Source organism: Bradysia coprophila, unplaced genomic scaffold (assembly GCF_014529535.1).
Source record: "Bradysia coprophila strain Holo2 unplaced genomic scaffold, BU_Bcop_v1 contig_94, whole genome shotgun sequence".
Lineage (NCBI taxonomy): Eukaryota > Metazoa > Arthropoda > Insecta > Diptera > Sciaridae > Bradysia > Bradysia coprophila.
This window is the reverse complement of record NW_023504022.1, coordinates 4,404,148-4,423,727: the sequence shown is the minus strand read 5'-3', so window position 1 is coordinate 4,423,727 and position 19,580 is coordinate 4,404,148. Positions and strand designations below refer to the sequence as shown.

Genomic DNA, 19,580 nt, shown 5'->3' with positions numbered 1-19,580 from the left:
TTAAATTTCAATTATCATGTTATGATTAAGGGGTAGTTTATCATATTTTTTTTCTGTTTTCTATTTTTTGTTTTCTGTTTTTATATCATTAGTGTTTATTCTCATTTCGTTAAATGCAAGAGTGTTTTGTATTTCTTCGACAACATGAATTATTTTTTTTGTTTTTTTTTTGTTTTTTTAAATTAAAGAATTTTCTGTAAAAAGACAATTTATATCCGTAAATATTGTACAATTAAATGTATCTTCGTGTTGCTCAGTCAAATATTTTTGTTTTCTTTTAATTTTTCCCTTTGAATATATTTGCTAATATTATTTTATTATTAAAGTTAATTATTTATTTATAATTATAATTTTTTTAGGTTTTTTTTCATTCTTTCTTTCTTTGTTCATTTAGTATTTTAATTGTGTGACATTTAAATTCCCGAATTTCTCTTTAAAATTTTTCTCTTTTTTAATTTATTTTTGTTGGTTTTTTTAACGTTAACGCCTTTGAGCCATTGCAACCCCAAGATTATTATGTGTATTGCCCTCACGAAAAAAACACTCCAATTTCATTCCATTAATACAATTCACACGATTCGGAACGGTAAATGGATGAGAAAACGAAAAAATAAAATCTGATCGGACTGAAAAATTGCTTAATGAACAATATTGATTCAAATCCCTAATGGATATGGATGGTATTATTACTTGGAATTCAACATCAATTGCAAGCGATTTTTTTTTGACGAGTTTCATCATTAAATCGAACATATCAAAACAGTCGGTCGAATTATAGCTCTCGAAACTTTTTTCTCCGTTGTCTTTGAAGGAAAATCAATAGCGTATTCGAGTTGGAGTTACTTTCGTGGCTATTTTGGGATTTCAATTAAATTTCTATTTTAACATTCCATTAGATTTTCAATAAATAATTCAAAAACGTCTTAAATTAGAATTCTTTGATTGATACGAACCAAACCAATAGAAAATGTCGTATACGGTTGGTGAAACAAAAACTAAAAAGAACGTGAGCGCCATTTATCTGTGAGCTTGAAAGCTCTTTTAGAGCTTCGTTTGAATTCGAAGGAAAATTAGTTCAAAGAACTCAAAAGCTTTGAAAAAGCCTACTCACAGATGACGAAAACGAATTTAGCCAACCGACTCTTTTAAGCATCGACGAGACTACTAATTTTGAGCTTAAAAGTTGAAACTCGTCACCGATTTGCAGTGGTATTGAACGCCATTTACAGCTATTTAAAATGAGTTGAGTTAAAAAATATTCATCACCCGGTTCTTCACAGGAAGGATTCATTAAGTACATTTATGTTCGCGTTAAATTTTCACTTTTTTCTTTTCTTTTTTTTTAAATTATCTACGTGTTTTACAATGAGTGGGATTTATGAGCCCCATATAATGTCACAAATTTAAATTTTTGTTGTTGGTTGTCCATCATTTTGGTTTTTTTTTTATATAAATTACATTGTTATGTACACAAGGTTATCGTTTGCTTCTTCTGCTTCTGTTAAATCTCTAAATAATAAAGTTTTTCCTTTCTTTACACTTTGAGTTATAAAAATATTAAAAATAACTGAGAATTTAGGTCGTTTTCATTAAATTTTACGTTTCTTGTCAGTATCTGTCACTTGCTATATTCGTCGTCTAATTTAATCACAAAATAATTTTAACTTAAAAGTAACACCGAACAAAGACTCATTAAAAACGTACAGTCGATGGTGTAAAAAACGAAAATGTTACTTTGCATTAGAGCCAAAGAGAGAAAGACAGAGAAATCACAGGGGAAAAAAACAAATTAGAATTGACAAAGTTAGGTATTTACCAATTAATAATACGACGTCGGTAATAAGTGTACGTTTCAAATCGAAGAACGGAATGTACATAAATAATGGCATAATAAGAGCCGTCGAAAAAGACCAGTCACAATAGGCAGTCAAATGGACTGGGAGTTTTTGACATTTTTTTTTTCAAACAAAATTTTGTCTAAAGAATTTTTTAATAATTTTTATCCCAAATTCATCCTCTTGTATTTTACCTGCAGTTGAAAAATAAAGTTTTGTCAGCCTCAATCTCAAATACTAAATTTAATCAGATTTGCTAACGGTTCGATCTTATCGAAGGACTTGAAAGGATGGTTCCAAATCAATAACAACATTTGGCTTAGTTTAACCATTTTTCCGGCCAAATCCTTCGCCAAAATCTTTCTCAAGAGTCAAATTGTGAAGCTTGAAGTTAGCCTTGAGATCTAAAATTTATTTCCAATTTATTGCCAAAGAACGAGACGAATTACAGTTAATACCTGTGCAATTATCACACTTATGTATTTGTCGTGGCGTTTGGCGCAGTTTCGTTAAAAATTTCAATATTGAGCCAACAAGCTCTGTTTTGAAGCTGTGTTACCAGGCCGCATGAAGTATGGCGACGGCCCATTTTGTTGTATTGGATATTACGGATAGTTGAGGTAATTTGACCGAACATTCAGTCGGAGAAAATAGAAACACTGGTATGGCCGTAACATACGAGTGATGGGAGACATAAATTTCCTTCTTAGAAACTGGGATATTTTAACCATATGTTGATGGGAAATGTTCAAATATTTTGATAGCTTCCAAATCTTTCATAGCTTTCATAGATTTTGGCCGGAAAATTCGATCGAGCGTATGTTTACAATTAAATTCCTCTTAACTAACCGATAAGATCTATTGACCATACGAGTAAATTTCCTCTCAGATCTTTTTTAATTTAAGTAAATGGCAAAAGAGAAGAAAGGTAAGAAGGCCAATTGACGTCGAGATAATTATCTCAGTCGAAAATGACAATTTCTTTAAAACATAATTTCGGATATCCAGGGGGCTGATCTAAAATTTTAGACAATTTTAATTCGGAGAGGGACAATTTTAGGTGAAGGAGTTATTGTAGGTGAAGGAGATAATATTTTACCTGTGACGAGGTGAGAGCTTCTGCGACACTTGGTATTTTTTTAAACGGAAAAATTAACTTGGCAAAAGTACCAAACTTTCGTCAAGTTAGAATTTCTTTTAAAAAAGAAACGAGTCTTCCAGGCGTTCACAATTTCTTCGCTGTGCCTCCCTCCATTGAATAATAATAATTCCGGGTAAATTTTCGAACAATCAAATTTTGTCTTTATTCCAGTTAATGTCTAAAATTGCGTCGTATAAAATTAAAAAAATTATTTTGGTTGATCCAAAAAATAAGTAAAAAATTTTGAAAATAATGTTTGAGGGTAAAAAAATCTTATAAAAAAAGGTTTGTTTGTTCGTCGATTTGTGTAAATTTTTGTCGGTTGCATGCAATGTGATTCTATAGATGTAACTCAGTTCATTTCATTGTTTTGTTTTTTTTAGTCATTAAAATTAAGTCTTAATGTTCAATTAATAAATATAATTAAATTTACGTTTCTTCCATTTGATCTACTGAAGGTAGTGACTTTATGTTCATAAAAATCTTTCTCATTTTCTTTTGTTTTGTTTTTTGTTTTTAGTTTTAGCATTTAGCCCCGTTTTGTGTATGTGGTGTGGTGATTGAATGGTTTTTGTGGATGTTTTTTCTTTCAAAAATAGAAATACTAAATAAACGTACGGATAATCTCGATCACTACGAGGATTGCCAGTACGAGAAATCGCATGAAATCCTAAATTAGTTAGATCATCATCATAATTTTAAGTCACTAATACCATTTTTTTTCATTTTTACTATTTTTGTTTCGTTACTACAAATACAATCGTTTTTCAACTGTGTTTTATCATCTTCATTTTCTTCTTCTTCTTTTGTTTGTTTGTTTTTATCGTATAACATTATTTATCATCATAATCATAATAATAATTCAGTTACACCCTAAAATTAACCTAAAAAGTTATAAGTTTTTCTTGTTCTGAGTTTCAGTGTTAGTTTTTCACTTATTTTTGTTGTTTTTTTTAATGTACGTGTCCACTCTCAAGTACATTCTTTCCCATTTTGTTGTAAATTAATTTATTTCTCTTTTATAATTTATTTTTACATGTTTATCCGCATTCACTTGAAAAAGTATTTTTTTTTTCGTTCATTTTTAGTTCGATTTCATACTTTTTCGGTTGTCTTTTTTGTTTGTTTTTAGTTTAATACGTTGCCACCTCAAACTTCGCTATACTAGGACCCTAATTTCTTCTTTCCTTTTCCGTCTTCAATTTTAAAACAAAAGTCCATCGAATTATGATTCCAAAACCGAAAAAAATTCCAACAAGAATTTTGAAATCATCCGGAAACTTTTATTTAAATAAAAAATAATCAAAATCTTTTCGGCTCAAAACTTAAAAAGAAAAAGAAAATAATTTTTTGTTCAACAGCAAAAAGAAAAGAGTTGAGGTTCTGTTAGCGTAAAATTATACAAATTGCTCACCGTTGACACCAACTGGGACACATATTAAAATATAGAAATTTATTGAATATAACTAAAGTAACTAATATTATTAATGAAGCACAGTTCGGTGGTCGCAGTGTGCGGCTGTTGTTGCTGAATGTAAGCTCTTCGTTTTTTACCACTTCGTTGGGATGCTTATCGTATTCGTCTGAAACGAGGACAGAAAAGTATTAAAAAAATTAAAAAATCTGAAAATTAAGATGAGTGAAAACTGGGAGTAATGGAAACACTTAGTGGATCGTGTAAAATGGAGGACCCAACTTTGAGGGAGATTTGAGTAAGAGCAACGCAAAGGTTTACTCGAAATGAAAGGGCATATCTATTTTCAGCACAAGACTAGGTCCGAAAAAAAAAAATCCTATTGAAGTCGGTAGCTACCATTATTTTGAATGCTAGAAACGCTCAAACCCGAAACTGTTTCCCACAAACTTTTAACGAAAAACCCCTATAGCACTTAGTGACATATTTTTTGCCGCGACATTCTTCAAGCCTTTTTTGTCATGAAGCCATAATGGCTCATTTTTGTGCAAATGTAATGAAATGTAGAAGACATCCTTCATCTACATCTTTGAATATCTGCACAAAAATAAGCCATTATGGCTTCATGACAAAAAAGGCTTGAAAAATGTCGCGGCAAAAAATGTGTCAGAGAGATTCTTTTCAAAACCAGTCCCAAGAAGCCAAAACCACTTTCAAAAAAAATTCTTCGAAAGCTTGTGCGGTTAATGGAAGGTGATCAAAACAAGTTTTTTTCATATGAAACGTACATGGTCGTGTGGAGTGTCGTTAGAAAGGTAATTCCATGTTCTTTCAGGGCTCGTATCGGGGATTGCAAGCATGTACGAGGAAGTATGAGCAGTTGAAGTGTTTAGGTGCTCATATTTTTCCATCTTAGATGCGTCCAAACCACCATAAGACCCTATTTGCCTATTTGCCATGTATGTTTCGTGTACTTCGAGAAATTTACATTTTTCGGTTTTTGATCACCTCTCACTGGCCACACAAGCTTCAAAGAATTTTTTTTGAAAGTGGGTTTAACTTCTAAGCGGCGAATACCAAAATTTCTAGGCACACATCGAAAATGCGACTGGAAAATGTGTTCGATTTCGGAAGGCTGTTTTTGAAAAGAATCAATCTCACTAAGCCATACGGCTGATTTAGAGCGTAGAAATTTCCGTTTTTCTTCTTTTATTCAGTCGTCATTTGCCAATTAACTACTCTGTTTTGTCTATTCGGCGACTTTTTGACTGCACGGTACTTGATGTGAATCTGAAAAAATCGGTTCCCCACAATCCGATACAACCCGATAAGTCACGTGATTCAGATCATATTATTACAAGCTGAATAATTGTTGCGACACAGAGGAAACCTTATGACATCATAGAAGGAATACTGAAACGAACATAGCACTGTGCCTGAACTAACTCAAAAGTAGGGTTTGTTGTGCCCATCTGTATTATCTTCTCCAATGCCAAATGTCCAGTTTATACTTTGTGAATCATAACGGACTGTTCAATACAAAGAAATCGGTAAGTTTTCTGTAATCTTCAATCATTTGTATAAAGCTTTCCAATTCCAACAATTTATGAATGAAGTTGACTATTGGGTTCTATCTAGAAAATCTCATTCACATTCACATGAGTGAACTTCAGTTGCCCTTAGCGAGGATTTAACCTCGCACTGACGAGAAAACACACACCCGCCAATACAATTATCCGAGTCTGTTTCATTTGCTTCTGAGCATTTACGGATGGATGATGCAACATCTTTGACTCAATTACGCTTTAACGCACACCCATTTATCCTATGACGATAAAAATAGTTGCAAAAAGGTAAACGAGTTAGTGGAACGCCTGGAAAAGGTGTCAGAAACGCTGTATATCGAAATTAATTGCATTTAGCTTTCATAAATAAATCCTATTGGAAGTTCAACGTTGAAGATGTCATCATGTTTTATTCAAGACAAGAAAAGTATTTGATACAAAGGAACCAACCCTCTTTTCTCTCCATATAAATAAAAGTATTTCCGATTTAAGATTAAAATTTTTCTCATCTCTTCGTCATTTTTTTGTCTTCTTTCTGTAATTCCCCATTGAAACATTCGTACGCTCTGTGCGGCCGATAGAATCGTCTCGCTATCATTTTTACTGTTGGAAGATGATTTTGGAATAACTTCAAAGGATATAAGTCAGTTGTAATACTGTGGATGTTTAAGATTAACTTTAGATATGTCTTAAAAGGTATGTATGGACAAGCGTTCGGTTTTCGTATTTATTCCAGTGACTTAAAAAAAAGGGGGATTTACCGTACATAACGAAGACGGTCCTTACATTCATCACAAGAATATAAATTGATATTTACAAAGCGATGTCGCATACCAGCTGGAATAACTGTTTTAATCGAAATCTTCTTACCGAATTGGAAGATTCATTGGATAGCATTCGCAGCAAAAGAAAGCTCTTTAACTAGCTGGGACAAGTTATAATATTGTAGGTTGGAAGACTTCGGGGACTTGAGATACTAAGAGACAAGATGTCAATTGCAATCAAATAAACAGTCGAACTGTTTGAATCCATGTAATAGTACATTCGACGTGTGGGATGCACTCCTCGCCTTCGGCTCGACATGAAAACTCTTCACACGTCTCAACAAAAAATGTCCCAGCGAGGCAGTACGGTATTTTGTTGTCTTGAGGCCAGAAAACGACCATCTCGTTCACAATCACTTTTTCGCTATTCCTGGCCGCACGACAACAATGGTACATAACTGTCTCGCTGGGACATTTTTTGTTGAGGTTTGTGGGAAGATTGTATTTCGAGCCAAAGGTGAGGAATGCATCAAACACGTCGAAAAAACAAGTTTTGAGCGGGACGATGATGAATCGTTTTTTGGCGGCAAGACAACAAAATAATAAATGGAAGACAAAGACTGCGGTCTATCCTTTAACCGTACAATAAATAGTATCCATACATTGACTGGACGTCAATGAAATCAGTGATTGGTAAAGAAAACTAATAGAAAAACCGGATGAAACCAACCAGCCGCTCTCTTCTATTATAGATCTCCGACGATATCCATTTTAAATTCATACCTAGAGCTATGCGAACGATTTGAATCGAAAAGTTATTGCAATAAATAACAAAAATTTTACGAAATTCTCAAAATAACAAGAAAGAAAGAAAAAAACCGCCCGACTTCCTATAAATGTCTATTTCCTTCCTCAACGATTCGCAGCAAGACATGATAATCGTTATATGGTTTACTATATTCAAACATATTCGCATAAAAAGGGTATGGAAGGTATCAGAAAGCAGAAGCGATTTTCAATGCAAACATTTTCGCATGCGCCGGACAAACAAAACAAAACTGATGTATGGAATTCAGTGTATTCTCGCAGTGTATGCCAACGACTGGCCATCGATTAGAGGGTTTATTTATCACAAACTAAAGAAATTTGTATTAGTCTCGCCTCTCCATCATCTCATTAGGAAAGGAGTGTTGGTCGATTGTCTGTTTCTTCTTCAGTTATTTCATTCCAATCGCCAAATATACTGTTTAAAGCTTGTCTTGGAAGAAGAAGCAGTTCCTTCGACTGTAATTCTGTTTTTCTTTCAATTTACAGGACACACGAGTTTCGGAAGTCGTTTTGAAGATTTTCGTAAAATGTCTGGTAGTAAAACTAACTCCCTTGACTTTTGATGTCTCAATAGACGTTTTGGCCGCATGGCAGAAGGATCTAGCAGAACCTTTTTGACAGCGTAAGAGTGATTTTACCGACAGTTTTCTTCAAAAATTCCATCAACCGTAGATAGTTTCCAGTCAAGACGAGCACACAAAATGTCACAGATCCCCTTCGTTGTACGTAAGTTAAAGCGTCTTCAAAGGTCTTCGAGCTCGTAAAAATTTTCAAAGGGTTCGCCAGGTTCGAAAAAGGATGAATTTTGAGTCACAAAATTTGTAATTAACGGAAGCAGAAGGCTCCTTAATTACGTTAGTGATGCGCAGGACGTCCGATAATCTCGTATGTCTTGAATGTTCTCGCCGACAAAATCTCATGAAAGCTGTACAAACGGCCAACGAATCCCTCTCCCAGTCACCCCATATTCACATTTATAACAATCGCTAAGACTACGAGTACAACTTGCGGATACTTACTGGTTTTCTTAGTTGGTTTATGGGACGGCGAATAGCTACTATTATTATGTGTATTGATATTTGGACGCGGTGACGTCACGTGTGGATAAAACTTTTGAACTGACAGCGTAGTTGTGATTGGTGTACGTTGTGGATGGCTCCAACCGGGCCAACTCATTGTGCTCTGGACAACATTGCTAATATTTGTGTTAATTACGGGTGGCACCAAATGGCCACCGTTCGAGGATGAATGGACTGTCGCCGACGCCGATGATGATGACGACGACGACGACGACGATGATGGCACTCGATTGTTTGTGTCGATATTTGTGTTAATCGATACTCCCGACGATCCATGGTTACTGGACGTTGTAGTATTTTGTTCTTCCGGTGCACAGCACACTTTGAAGACGACTTTCATGTTATTTGTCGAACAACGTCCACCTATACGACGATGCAGATCATCTTTCGACGATGTAGCTAAAAAGACAAAATTCGAAATCAGATATCGGTTTAGTTCGGTCGGCTCGACATTGGTGCTGTAAAGGAATTTGACTGCACTGAAATACGTACAAATGAAATAGTAGTCATTTCCTGGTAGGAACTCCAAACCACCTGGTTGAGGTGTGAATGGCCGGAATGTTATCGTAAAAAACATCAACTTCTGTGGCTTATCACATATGGCTATGATGCGGGGATTAGCGTTTGTAATACGACATGTTTCGTATTCCACTTTGGACACATTGTAAATGATGTACTTTTCGGTCTCATTGTCGAATGTGCCCGGTTCGTATACTGGACAGATAATGTGCACTTGATCGTATTCGAAAGCTAAATTTCCCTTGTTAACATCGATGATGTGGTCTGTGTTGTCTATGCGAAATCTGGAAAAGAAATGAAGAAAACAAAATTAGTTTTTTCGGATAATTATAACGGTGGGTCGTGTGTGAAATGAATGTAAATTTGGTGCAAGAAAATCGGAAAATTGTTCCCATTAGTTTCGTTGATAAATTCAAAGTTTTAGTCGAAAACTATTCGCATCAACAATGTTCTATTAAATGAAATGTTATTATAACAGTCAAGGAACGTACAAAATCGAAGTGGAGATAAATCCGATATTATGTCGAACCGAAACAGTTTCGATAAACAAACTTTGCTAACTCGGTTTGAAGCAAAGTTCGATTAGTTTTTCGTTGATTGTTCATAGAAGGAATTTTTTTGTTTTGGATATTTTCACGTCTGTCTCGCAAAAAGTGGTCCCAATTCAGTCAATTAAAAACTGCCAACACCATTTCCCATTCTAACCAGAGACAACCGTCCTTTTATAACCGACATACATCTCCATTTAATGGCCTTGGAGTTTGCCAATATAATTCATGCTATACCTAGAGCGGTTCATCCGTTTAAAATATTAAAAAAAAAAACGAAAACTGTCTCAGATAAAGAAGGATTTTCGAAAAGTTTTTCAATGATATGATACACGAACGTCGTCTGGAAATGGGCTTTATGTATAAGCATTGTGAACCGCAGATATTTTCTTTACTGGCAATTCTTCGGTTTTAGGTATACGAAGAAAATGTTGGAGCATATGGCCAAGTCCACATATTGTCACTAAATTTTGAGGTGAAGTGATTTTACGCTAATTCGCCGTATGAACCAAAAATCTTCTACAATTTTAATCCCGTTTCATTTGGTGTAAATTTGCAAGTATAACGCTCGGTTATACATGGAGAAATATTTTCAGATCAATCAGATAGTTGGGAGCGCGTGAAGTTCACTGTGAAAATTTTTAACTGTCTACCGGTCTACCCATGTAATTTGTAAGGGTAGACTTGTCAAAATTCACATTAAACTTAACGAAGATTTACTGTACGAGCCCTGGATGAGTAAAGTAGCTAAAAACGTCTTAACAATTGCGAAAAGTGAGGTTCTCGAATTTTAACTCGTCGAGTTAATCTCGAAAAATTTTGCAACAATTTTTTTAATCGTTCTGTTTCAAAACAATATTTTTTGTGGGGCATCTGCCGTCAATTTAGAAAAAACAGTTATTTCTAGCTATTCAAGGACCTTCAACCAATATCACTTTTATAGTCATATCTCCCACAATTTTGGTCTACAAACCTCATATGGGACTCAAACTACGTGTCTTTGTAGCTATTGTTCAGGATTTTTTTTTCACTGAAATCGGTTGAGTTTTAGTGAGACTATCTCTAAATGTCACAAATTTGTAACGCAACTAACTTTGGACTTGCCCATTTATAATCATCCATTCCTAACACACAACACATTTTAATATGAGTCTGTGATACATACAATGAATGCCATATGCATAATAAATTTGGTGTTAATTTTTAATGTGAGCCTCTCAAGGATCACGTTTTCAGCTTATAAATATACCTTTTCAGGTGTCTCTGTGTCAGCTGTCGGAAACAAAATTCCTTTATCATTCAATTAGTTCGATTAGTTTGATTTTCTTTCCTTTTGCAAATTGTGACGAAAGACTGCAATGCATGATTTTTGGGGCACAGATTTTTTCCAGTGTAATTTATAATAGATCAGGCAGTGGCAGACCATTTTAACCATATCCCTCTCTCTTCATAAAAATGTAAATGAGTTTGAATCTTTCAAAATTACGGGGCTTTCATTGTCCAGTTTTGTGCTAAATATAATAATGTTACAGACGGCAAGCATGTGACCAGTATTTTATATCGGGTCTATTACTTCCATCGATGGAAGTATTTGTAATCGGTTGATTTCAAATCTTGTACTTCAATTTTTTTTAACATGCATTCTACTATTATAAAGGACAATATTACCCAGAGCTTGTCATTATTTCTGTCGTCTTTATCGATAACAGATGAATAGCCGTATGTGACAGGATAACAATGTTGATCCTATTCGGATTATCCATCATACAGGCCGTACAGTAGCGTTGAAGAATGTGGTGATCAGATCACAATTTTCGAAGATACCCGATACTTGTGCAAAACAAAACAAAACAACAAAAAACCCCGAAGAAAATCTGTTAGACATTCTCACCCTACCTGAAGATATTGACGGTTCGAGTATTTGTGCTCTAGCCATGTGTGATGTATGAATTTTTTTGATAAATCCTTGCAGTCTTGCGAAAAAATAACATAAATTGAGTACATTTGGTATGCGCCGTTTAACACAACGACAGTCACATCACATTTAAATGCGTGCATGTGTATCTGTGTGAACGTCTTGCACACCAAATGTATTATCCATCCAATTCTATACATGTACAACACATCCTATATGTATAAATGGAGTAGTACATTCCTCTTTTATGTTATTTTCTTGAATTGTGTATATTTACTACGGAGAGGTTGTGTACCTGTGTGGATAGGATACACACGTATACATAATATATCGAATATATATATAGATAGATGCATGTAGGAACTGAGTGCGCATACAATTGTGATGTTGAGAAAACCTTTTAATAATGATGTGTGATATGGCTCTATTCCATTCACGATATAAAACGTGATTTAGCGTATGAGGTGTTGCTATGGTTTCATATTGAATCGGTCTTAAATTTCAAAATTTATTCTGGTGGATAGAAAATGTTGTAGCTATCTGTTTGGAAATTGATAGAAAGAAAATAAAAATAAAATCGAGAGACAGAAAGAGAGAGACAGGAGAAAAATGTTGTATAAAAAATCAAAATTATTTTTCATTTAAATAAAAATTTCCAGAAAAATTCTCTCATACATTCTGATTATGGCATGAAACTAACTGCTTCGTGTCATCGTGTTTTTGAATTTTATTATAAAAACTAAAATAATAAAAAAGAAGGAGAAAAAAAAACGCTGAAGTCCATTGTTCTCAAATCAAGTATCACAGCTCAGTATTGGCATTATAATATGCATTATGTATTGGTACCAAACTCAAAATCAATATACGAATTTTCGATTGACGAAAGTACCTGAAACATACTTGTGTATTATTTTCCAAAGCAAACTTTAAATGAACCAATAACCAGTTTGACCAGTTGTTATTCATTTATTGTACCATCTCTTCGTTTGCGTTTTTTTCATATTATACGCTGGCAGAGCTTAGATAAAGTGTATGTAGAAGTATAGTATATATTTATGGTTATATGGTATATATATATATATATGTATAAACCCTGAATGTATGTAACAACATGCACATAAAGTTCATTTTATTTTATTTTGAAAGACTTCGAACCATGTTTCGATTGAATTTATGTGAACTCTGCGGTTATTATTGGTCTCATGTCTAGGGGAAATTATGTCTTAGATACCGACCAACGACAAATAATTTCATTAAACTTCGACTGTATGTCTCTTCGGAATTTCAATATATATCCAGAGACTACCCCGACGATGCCGAAAATATTCGGAATCGAAAAAGAAAACAACAACAAAATTTGGGGAGAATGTCCATGAATGCCATTAAATATTAAATCAAGTTGTTTATATTTATGAAAATGTGTAGTACACATCGTTGAATTATCCCAAACAAAAAAAATCAATCGACAAAATAATGAATGTGAGAAAAACCAACGACGATTTGATATTCTTCGAGTTTAAAGAACGGCGATGACACGCTCAAACGCTCAAATGTTTTCCAAATTATAAAGAGTTTCGTTTTGTCAAGTTAGTTTTTCTTGTATGCACTTAAGGGTACAACAATTTTCCACTATTTCGTTTTCGGGTACCTATCACAGCACAGCTTCTAGCATGAACATAGCAAACATGCGGAGGCTGATAAAATCACAGTATGCACCAGGGCCTACTTTTTGGAAACTAATTTCCTGAATTTCTCGAAATTTCTCGATTTTCTTGAATTTTCTCGAATTCGAGAAATTTGAGAAACTTCAAGAAATTTGAGAAATTAGTTTCTCGAGATTTCTTGAATTTCTCAAAGTTTCTCGAATTTCTTGAATTTTCTGGAATTTCTTGAAATTTCTTGAATTCGAGAAATTCAAGAAATATTTCTCGAAATTTCTTGAATTTCTCGAAGTTTCTTGAATTTCTCAAAGTTTCTTGAATTTCTCGATTTTCTCTAAAAGTTTCTAAAAAGTAGGCCCTGGTATGCACTGCGTTCCTTTTGTAAAGACAGATAACTTGTTTCATTGTATGAGTTCAAACAATACTCTATCTAGCTAACAAACTCTCAGCTCTCTGTGTCAAATTCACACCTTATTTCTTTATATTCTGCAAACACAGTTCTACATTTTGACTCACTACGGCGTACACTGTAATTTACATGTAAATCCTAAGGCTACTTGACTCTTTCACCACCTTAATAAAAGTAGTTTGTTTGCTAGAGAGAGTATTGGTTAAAGAATTTGGTCAATACATGGGATACTAAGCGGTATTACAAAACCTCCAAATTTTACAACTTCCAATTCAGTGTTCATGCTAGGAGCAGTGCTGTGCGGGTACCCAGGTTCACTTATTCCACGAGATTTTAAAATCCGCAATATTTTTTAGTCAAATATAGTTAAATTTAGTGCCACCGGACACACAGGTGAAGACCATTTAAATGTTCTCAGTCTCGATGCACCAGATCGAACAAAAAGTTCGACTAGTCACTTTTTGGTGGCTCTAAAGCAGGGCCTATTATTTGGGAATCGATTTTGGGAATATTTGGGAATATTTGTGAATTTTGGGAATATTTGGGAATATTTGTGAATATTTGGGAATATTTGGGAATTTTGGGAATATTTGGGGATTTACTCCCAAATAATTACTCCTTTTGAATATATTATCCCAAAATGTTTGGTTTCTATTTTGTATTGTTATCAATAAAGCTTTATAAATCGTGTTTAAATACCATTGACATTTAATCTCATCCATCAGAAGTTTATTTTCGATGTTCACAAATGACTTAGAAATAACCAGTGGCATTACAGCAGGTATTTTCTATCGTTAAAACTTTTACACCTCGTCTACTTCCCAAATATTCCCAAATATTCCCAAAATTCAAAAATATTCCCAAATATTCCCAAAATTCACCAATATTCACAAATATCCCCAAATATTCACAAATATTAACAATATTGATTCCCAAACCATGAGGCTGAGAGGAATTCTTTTGAAAAACAGCCTACCGAAATCGGGCGTGTTTTCTAGTGGAACTTTTTATAGGTACCTAGAAAGGACTTCGACCTTAGAAGCCAAAACCACTCTCAAAAAAAATTTTCGAAGCTTTTGTGGCTGGTGAAAGGTGATCGAAAGCCGAAAATTTGCACTTTTCTTACCAAAATTTCTCCGGGTACACGAGCCGTACATGGTCGTGTGGGGTGTCATTAGAAAGGTAAAAGGTAGAAGTTGAAAGGTTTAAGTGCCCATATTTCATCGCATATGCATCCAAACCCCATAAGACCCTATTTGGCCCAAAAGCACATAAAATTACCTTTCAAATGATACCCCACACCACCATGTACGGCTCGTGTAACTGGAGCAATATTGGTAAGAAAAGTGCAAGTTTTCGGTTTTTGATCACCTTTCACCAGTCACAAAAGCTTCGAAGATTTTTTTTTGAGAGTGGTTAAAAAGTTCCACTAGAAAACACGCCCGATTTCGGTAGGCTGTTTTTCAAAAGAATCCCTCTGATGAAATCACAGTAGGCACTGCGTTTCTGTTATACAGATAGATGACTTGTTTTTGTTGTATGAGTTAAAACATAATCCTAAGCGGTAGCTCGTATCACTAAAGCCTCCAAATTTGACACTTGTCAATTCAGTGTTCATGCTAGTAGCAGGGCTGTGCCGTAACACATACATTTTTTGGGGTACCTCCAACGCCGCTGGCTTAAAACACTTTATTATATCACAAATTTTATAAGCATGATATCCACTGAATCGTTCAAATTTTATTTAAGTCTACGCCTACCTGGTCTTAAATTTTTGTGAATATTTGGGAATTAATTCCCAAATAATAGGAACTGCTCTAAAGTTCACGACAGTCAATTTTATCAGAATTCTTTGAGCCTTTATTGCAAACTATTTTAATATAATCAAAATTCAATTACGCTCATGGGATAGCTAATTTTGAAATCGATCACGAACTGCAATTGGAACGAATGAATTGGAATGCAAAAATCGTATAATTAAAGTACATTAAAAGTGGTTCCAATTGAGCCGATTGTAGCGTGTGGAGTGACACATTCTTCGAGTTTAAACTTTCCTGAATCTCATATTTTCATGTTTTCTTTGCTTTCCGAAACTTCATTGGACATTTGCCATAATGTTGTTTTCTAAATTCACGCTGCAAGTGCTATAATTCAATAAACGGTCGCTGATAAATATGATGCGATATGAATTGGATTCACCCCTAAAGAGACAATATTCACCCGGAAGTTGGGTCAGATCAAAGAGAATGCAGGCAATAAATGCATCATAATAATCCTCTGGCAATATGTTCCTCCTGGTGTCACCGAAAATGTTGCACAGTTAAGTAAACGGCTTTATAAATATCTAGTTAATAGGATTATACGGAGTAAATCATCAACCATCTCACTGACATACTTATTATACAGTGTGTGTGTGCTGTGTGTGTGCTATGTGTGTGTATCAATGCCGCATAACAAAAAGTAATTCTGCTCATTTTTCATATTTTCTTTTCTGAAATTACGTGACTGCATTTTTCCGTCGTTTCATACTTCATCCCCTTTAGCAAAATGTGCGGTGTGTTTCAATTGAACTACTTAATATTTTCGGTTGGAAAATTGTTTACTAACATGAAATAGCGTTACTGCAGTCGCCGCGGAGTGAGTGCGGAAATCACATAAGACTTATGTCTCTAAATAGGAGCATGTGACTGGAATATCAATCAATTTTCGGTTTTTGATATGGTGATAATCGACATAACTCGGTTAAGTTGTGTAGCATACCAGGCCTTTATCTTAGTGTGGTGTGTGTGGATATATTATGTTTTAACGCGATTCGTATTAGCACCCTTCAAGGCACGCATCTCATATTATCGGTGATACGATATGTGTGTTGTGTATGCAAGAAATGCTGTACTCGAATTAAATTGAAGATTAAGCAAAGTTGTTGGAAATTGTCGTAACTGGTAAAGTGATTATGCACGGTGTGGATAATGGGAAACGATAAATGCACGAAATAGTTATTTTCTCAACGCAGACGAGAAATTGGTAATTTTCTCCCCTCCGCTGAAACTTCAGAAGCCTTTGTTGTGAAATCGCATTTTCTTTGGACAAAATTGGAATTTCCAACTTTTCTTTTCTCGTTGAACAACTGTTGTTTACCGAGGGTAGAAAATCAGAAACTCCAACTGGACCGGTGATTTCGCTCGAGTTGGAATTTCCAATTTCTCTCAGAGGCGAACACAACGTTTTTCATACGTGCTAGATGTGATTTACCGTTTTTCTCCAGCGGGAGAGAAAGTGCTGCACTTTTCTCACTAGAAATGTCATTCAATACATAACTCTGGATAAAAATGAAAAGTCTCGCTTTCGCGTGTTTATTGATCTCGGCAACGCTTCGTATCAACAAAATTCACACGACAAAACTTTACTTTTCGTTTATTATCCCTAGTCATGTACATACAAGACCAGGGCCTACTTTTTGGAAACTAATTTCTTGAATTTCTTGAAATTTCTCGAATTTTCTCGATTTTCTTAAAATTTCTCGAATTCGAGAAATTCGAGAAACTTCAAGAAACTCGAGAAATTAGTTTCTTGAAATTTCTTGAATTACTCGAAGTTTCCCGAATTTCTTGAATTTTCTGGAATTTCTTGAAATTCCTCGAATTCGAGAAATTCAAGAAACTTTGAGAAATTCAAGAAATATTTCTCGAAATTTCTTGAATTTCTCGAAGTTTCTTGAATTTCTCAAAGTTTCTTGAATTTCTCGATTTTCTCTAAAAGTTTCTAAAAAGTAGGCCCTGTACAAGACTATTGGTTACCAACCGGAAAAATGTTGGAAATTGCACTTCGACAACGTACCGAGGGTCACAAGTCACCAGAGGACTTGTCATGGAATTTTCTACTCTTTTCCTGAGGTCAACACAACGTTTTTCACAACAAAGACTTCCGAAGTTTCAGCTGAGGTGAGAATATGACTATTTCTCGGTTGCGTTGTGAAAATTCCTTTTTCATTCATTTGCATTTTCTCACCTCAGATGACACTTTAAGGCCAGTTCATACTCGCATACATTTTTGCGATATATGCGACCATGAACTGGCCTTAACTTTGGGAGCTTTTGTTGTGAAAAAATTCGTGTTGACCTAGGGAGAAAAGTAGAAAATTCCATTTTCTCGGGTGACTCATTGTACGCTCTGGAAATAGCCTCGAAATAAAAATTCTTGCTTTTTTTCTTCAGTTCTATTTCACTTTTGTTAAAAGATTGGAAACTGGAATTTCCTCCACACTTATCCATGTTATTCCGACAAAGGAAAAGTGTAAGCTTAGCCTTCATAATGCCAGCGTAGTGGATGTGTTATGAACAGGGGTGCCATCGGAAACAATATTTTGAGCACTCGCCACATTCATAGTGGGATGCAAAACAAAGCGACATCAGGCAAAAAAAAATTGAAGCGAAAAACCAATTTACCATATGAAAAGAATTCAACTTTCTTCCCGCTGTTTCAGTTTTCTTTTTTTATTAGAAACGAGTAGATGAAAACAAGCGATAAGGAAAGCTCAAACATTATTGCACTCCACGGGCCACAGACAGTCATTGTGTGTTTATTCGACAACAACCAAAAATAAAAAAAAATTCACCAAAAAGGAAAAACAATTTTCCCTACACATTCCCATTCCCATTTATTTTATGATTTCCACGCGTTTGGATAAATAAATTGATTGTTGGTGAAGCAAGTAGTTCGTGACGTTGTGTATTGTGTAACGCCACACACACATGTTCGGTGGATCAAAGCCAAATTAATCGCAACGATATTACGTTTGAACTTCCGATGTGTAAAGTAAAATTGCTATCTCATAAAATAATAGGCAAAAGGTGAAGCACATCCACACACACCGAGTTTTTGACACCGAGCTTATCGTTGTCACGTTGAAACTATGGTAGCCATTGTCGGATATTGGGAATATAACGGATATTGTAGATGTGGTTACCGTAATAATGCAGGAAACGGGAAGCATAAAATTCGATTTGAGATTATCAACAGGATTTGTTGTTACACCTTAATTATATCGGGGAGAAGAGCAGCTACATTTCACATTTACTTGATTCGATTTTGAAACGAGAACACTGTGTTACTGTGCATAGTGTATCGACTAAATAGAGACAGTCCGTATTTACATAGATAGTGGCAGTGTGCATCTTGATTTTAACACTATTACTGGGGGATAGGCACATTATAATACGAATTCAAACTCCGTAACACAATTCGCCAATCAAGACAAAGCAACTAATTTTCTTTGATTCATTTTTGATTCGGAATGTGTGTATCATACATCATATGAAATGCGTAATGGTGTATGGTACGGTGGATGGCTGAGGGTTGTTCGTATACAAACTATTATCCAGACAGAATACATTTTAATTTTTCGATTTATCAAACAATCATCCAAAGAGCCTTTTTTCCCTCTCAGAAAATAACAAATCTTCAATTTCGTTTCTACATCATTTATTCCCATCTTATACTAGAGGTATATACCATCGTTCACAGCTTGGTTCTCGGTACACTCACTAGCAAACCGATCGTGCGACGACAATTACTTTTATTGGTTTAAAAAAAATTGAAGAAAAAAGCTTTACAAAATGTATGAGAGAGAGAACAGAAAGACAAACAGATGCAAGGGGAATTGCAGTTAGGTTTTTTTTTCTCGAATTGTCGGATCGAAAATACTTGTGGAATGGATGGAAATGAAGAGAATCGGTGACAAAAGGTAATCAGCATTCTATTGTGTGCTTAATAGAGAAACACCAAAAAAGAATATTTTATTCCAAGATCGATTTCATCGTTAAATAATGATCGGTTGTCCGTTCATTTTAGCTGGATTTATGTTTAATTCGAAAATAATTTAAATAAGACGAAGTTACAACAA

General features: G+C 34.7%; 1 protein-coding gene across 2 annotated transcripts in view; it reads right to left on the bottom strand.

Moving 5' to 3' along the window:
• Positions 1 to 470: 470 nt before the first annotated feature.
• The window catches only part of LOC119085037 (ephrin-B2), a 63,684-nt gene continuing 44,574 nt past the window's right edge, over positions 471 to 19,580 (bottom strand). For both annotated transcript variants that reach the window (XM_037195232.1, XM_037195231.1), the window contains 3 exons: positions 9,119 to 9,429; positions 8,567 to 9,025; positions 471 to 4,559 (listed from right to left, as the gene is read on the bottom strand). In XM_037195232.1, coding sequence (XP_037051127.1) covers positions 4,387 to 4,559; positions 8,567 to 9,025; positions 9,119 to 9,429 — 943 coding nt within the window. In that variant the 3' untranslated portion in view covers positions 471 to 4,386. The remainder of the gene's footprint in view (positions 4,560 to 8,566; positions 9,026 to 9,118; positions 9,430 to 19,580) is intronic.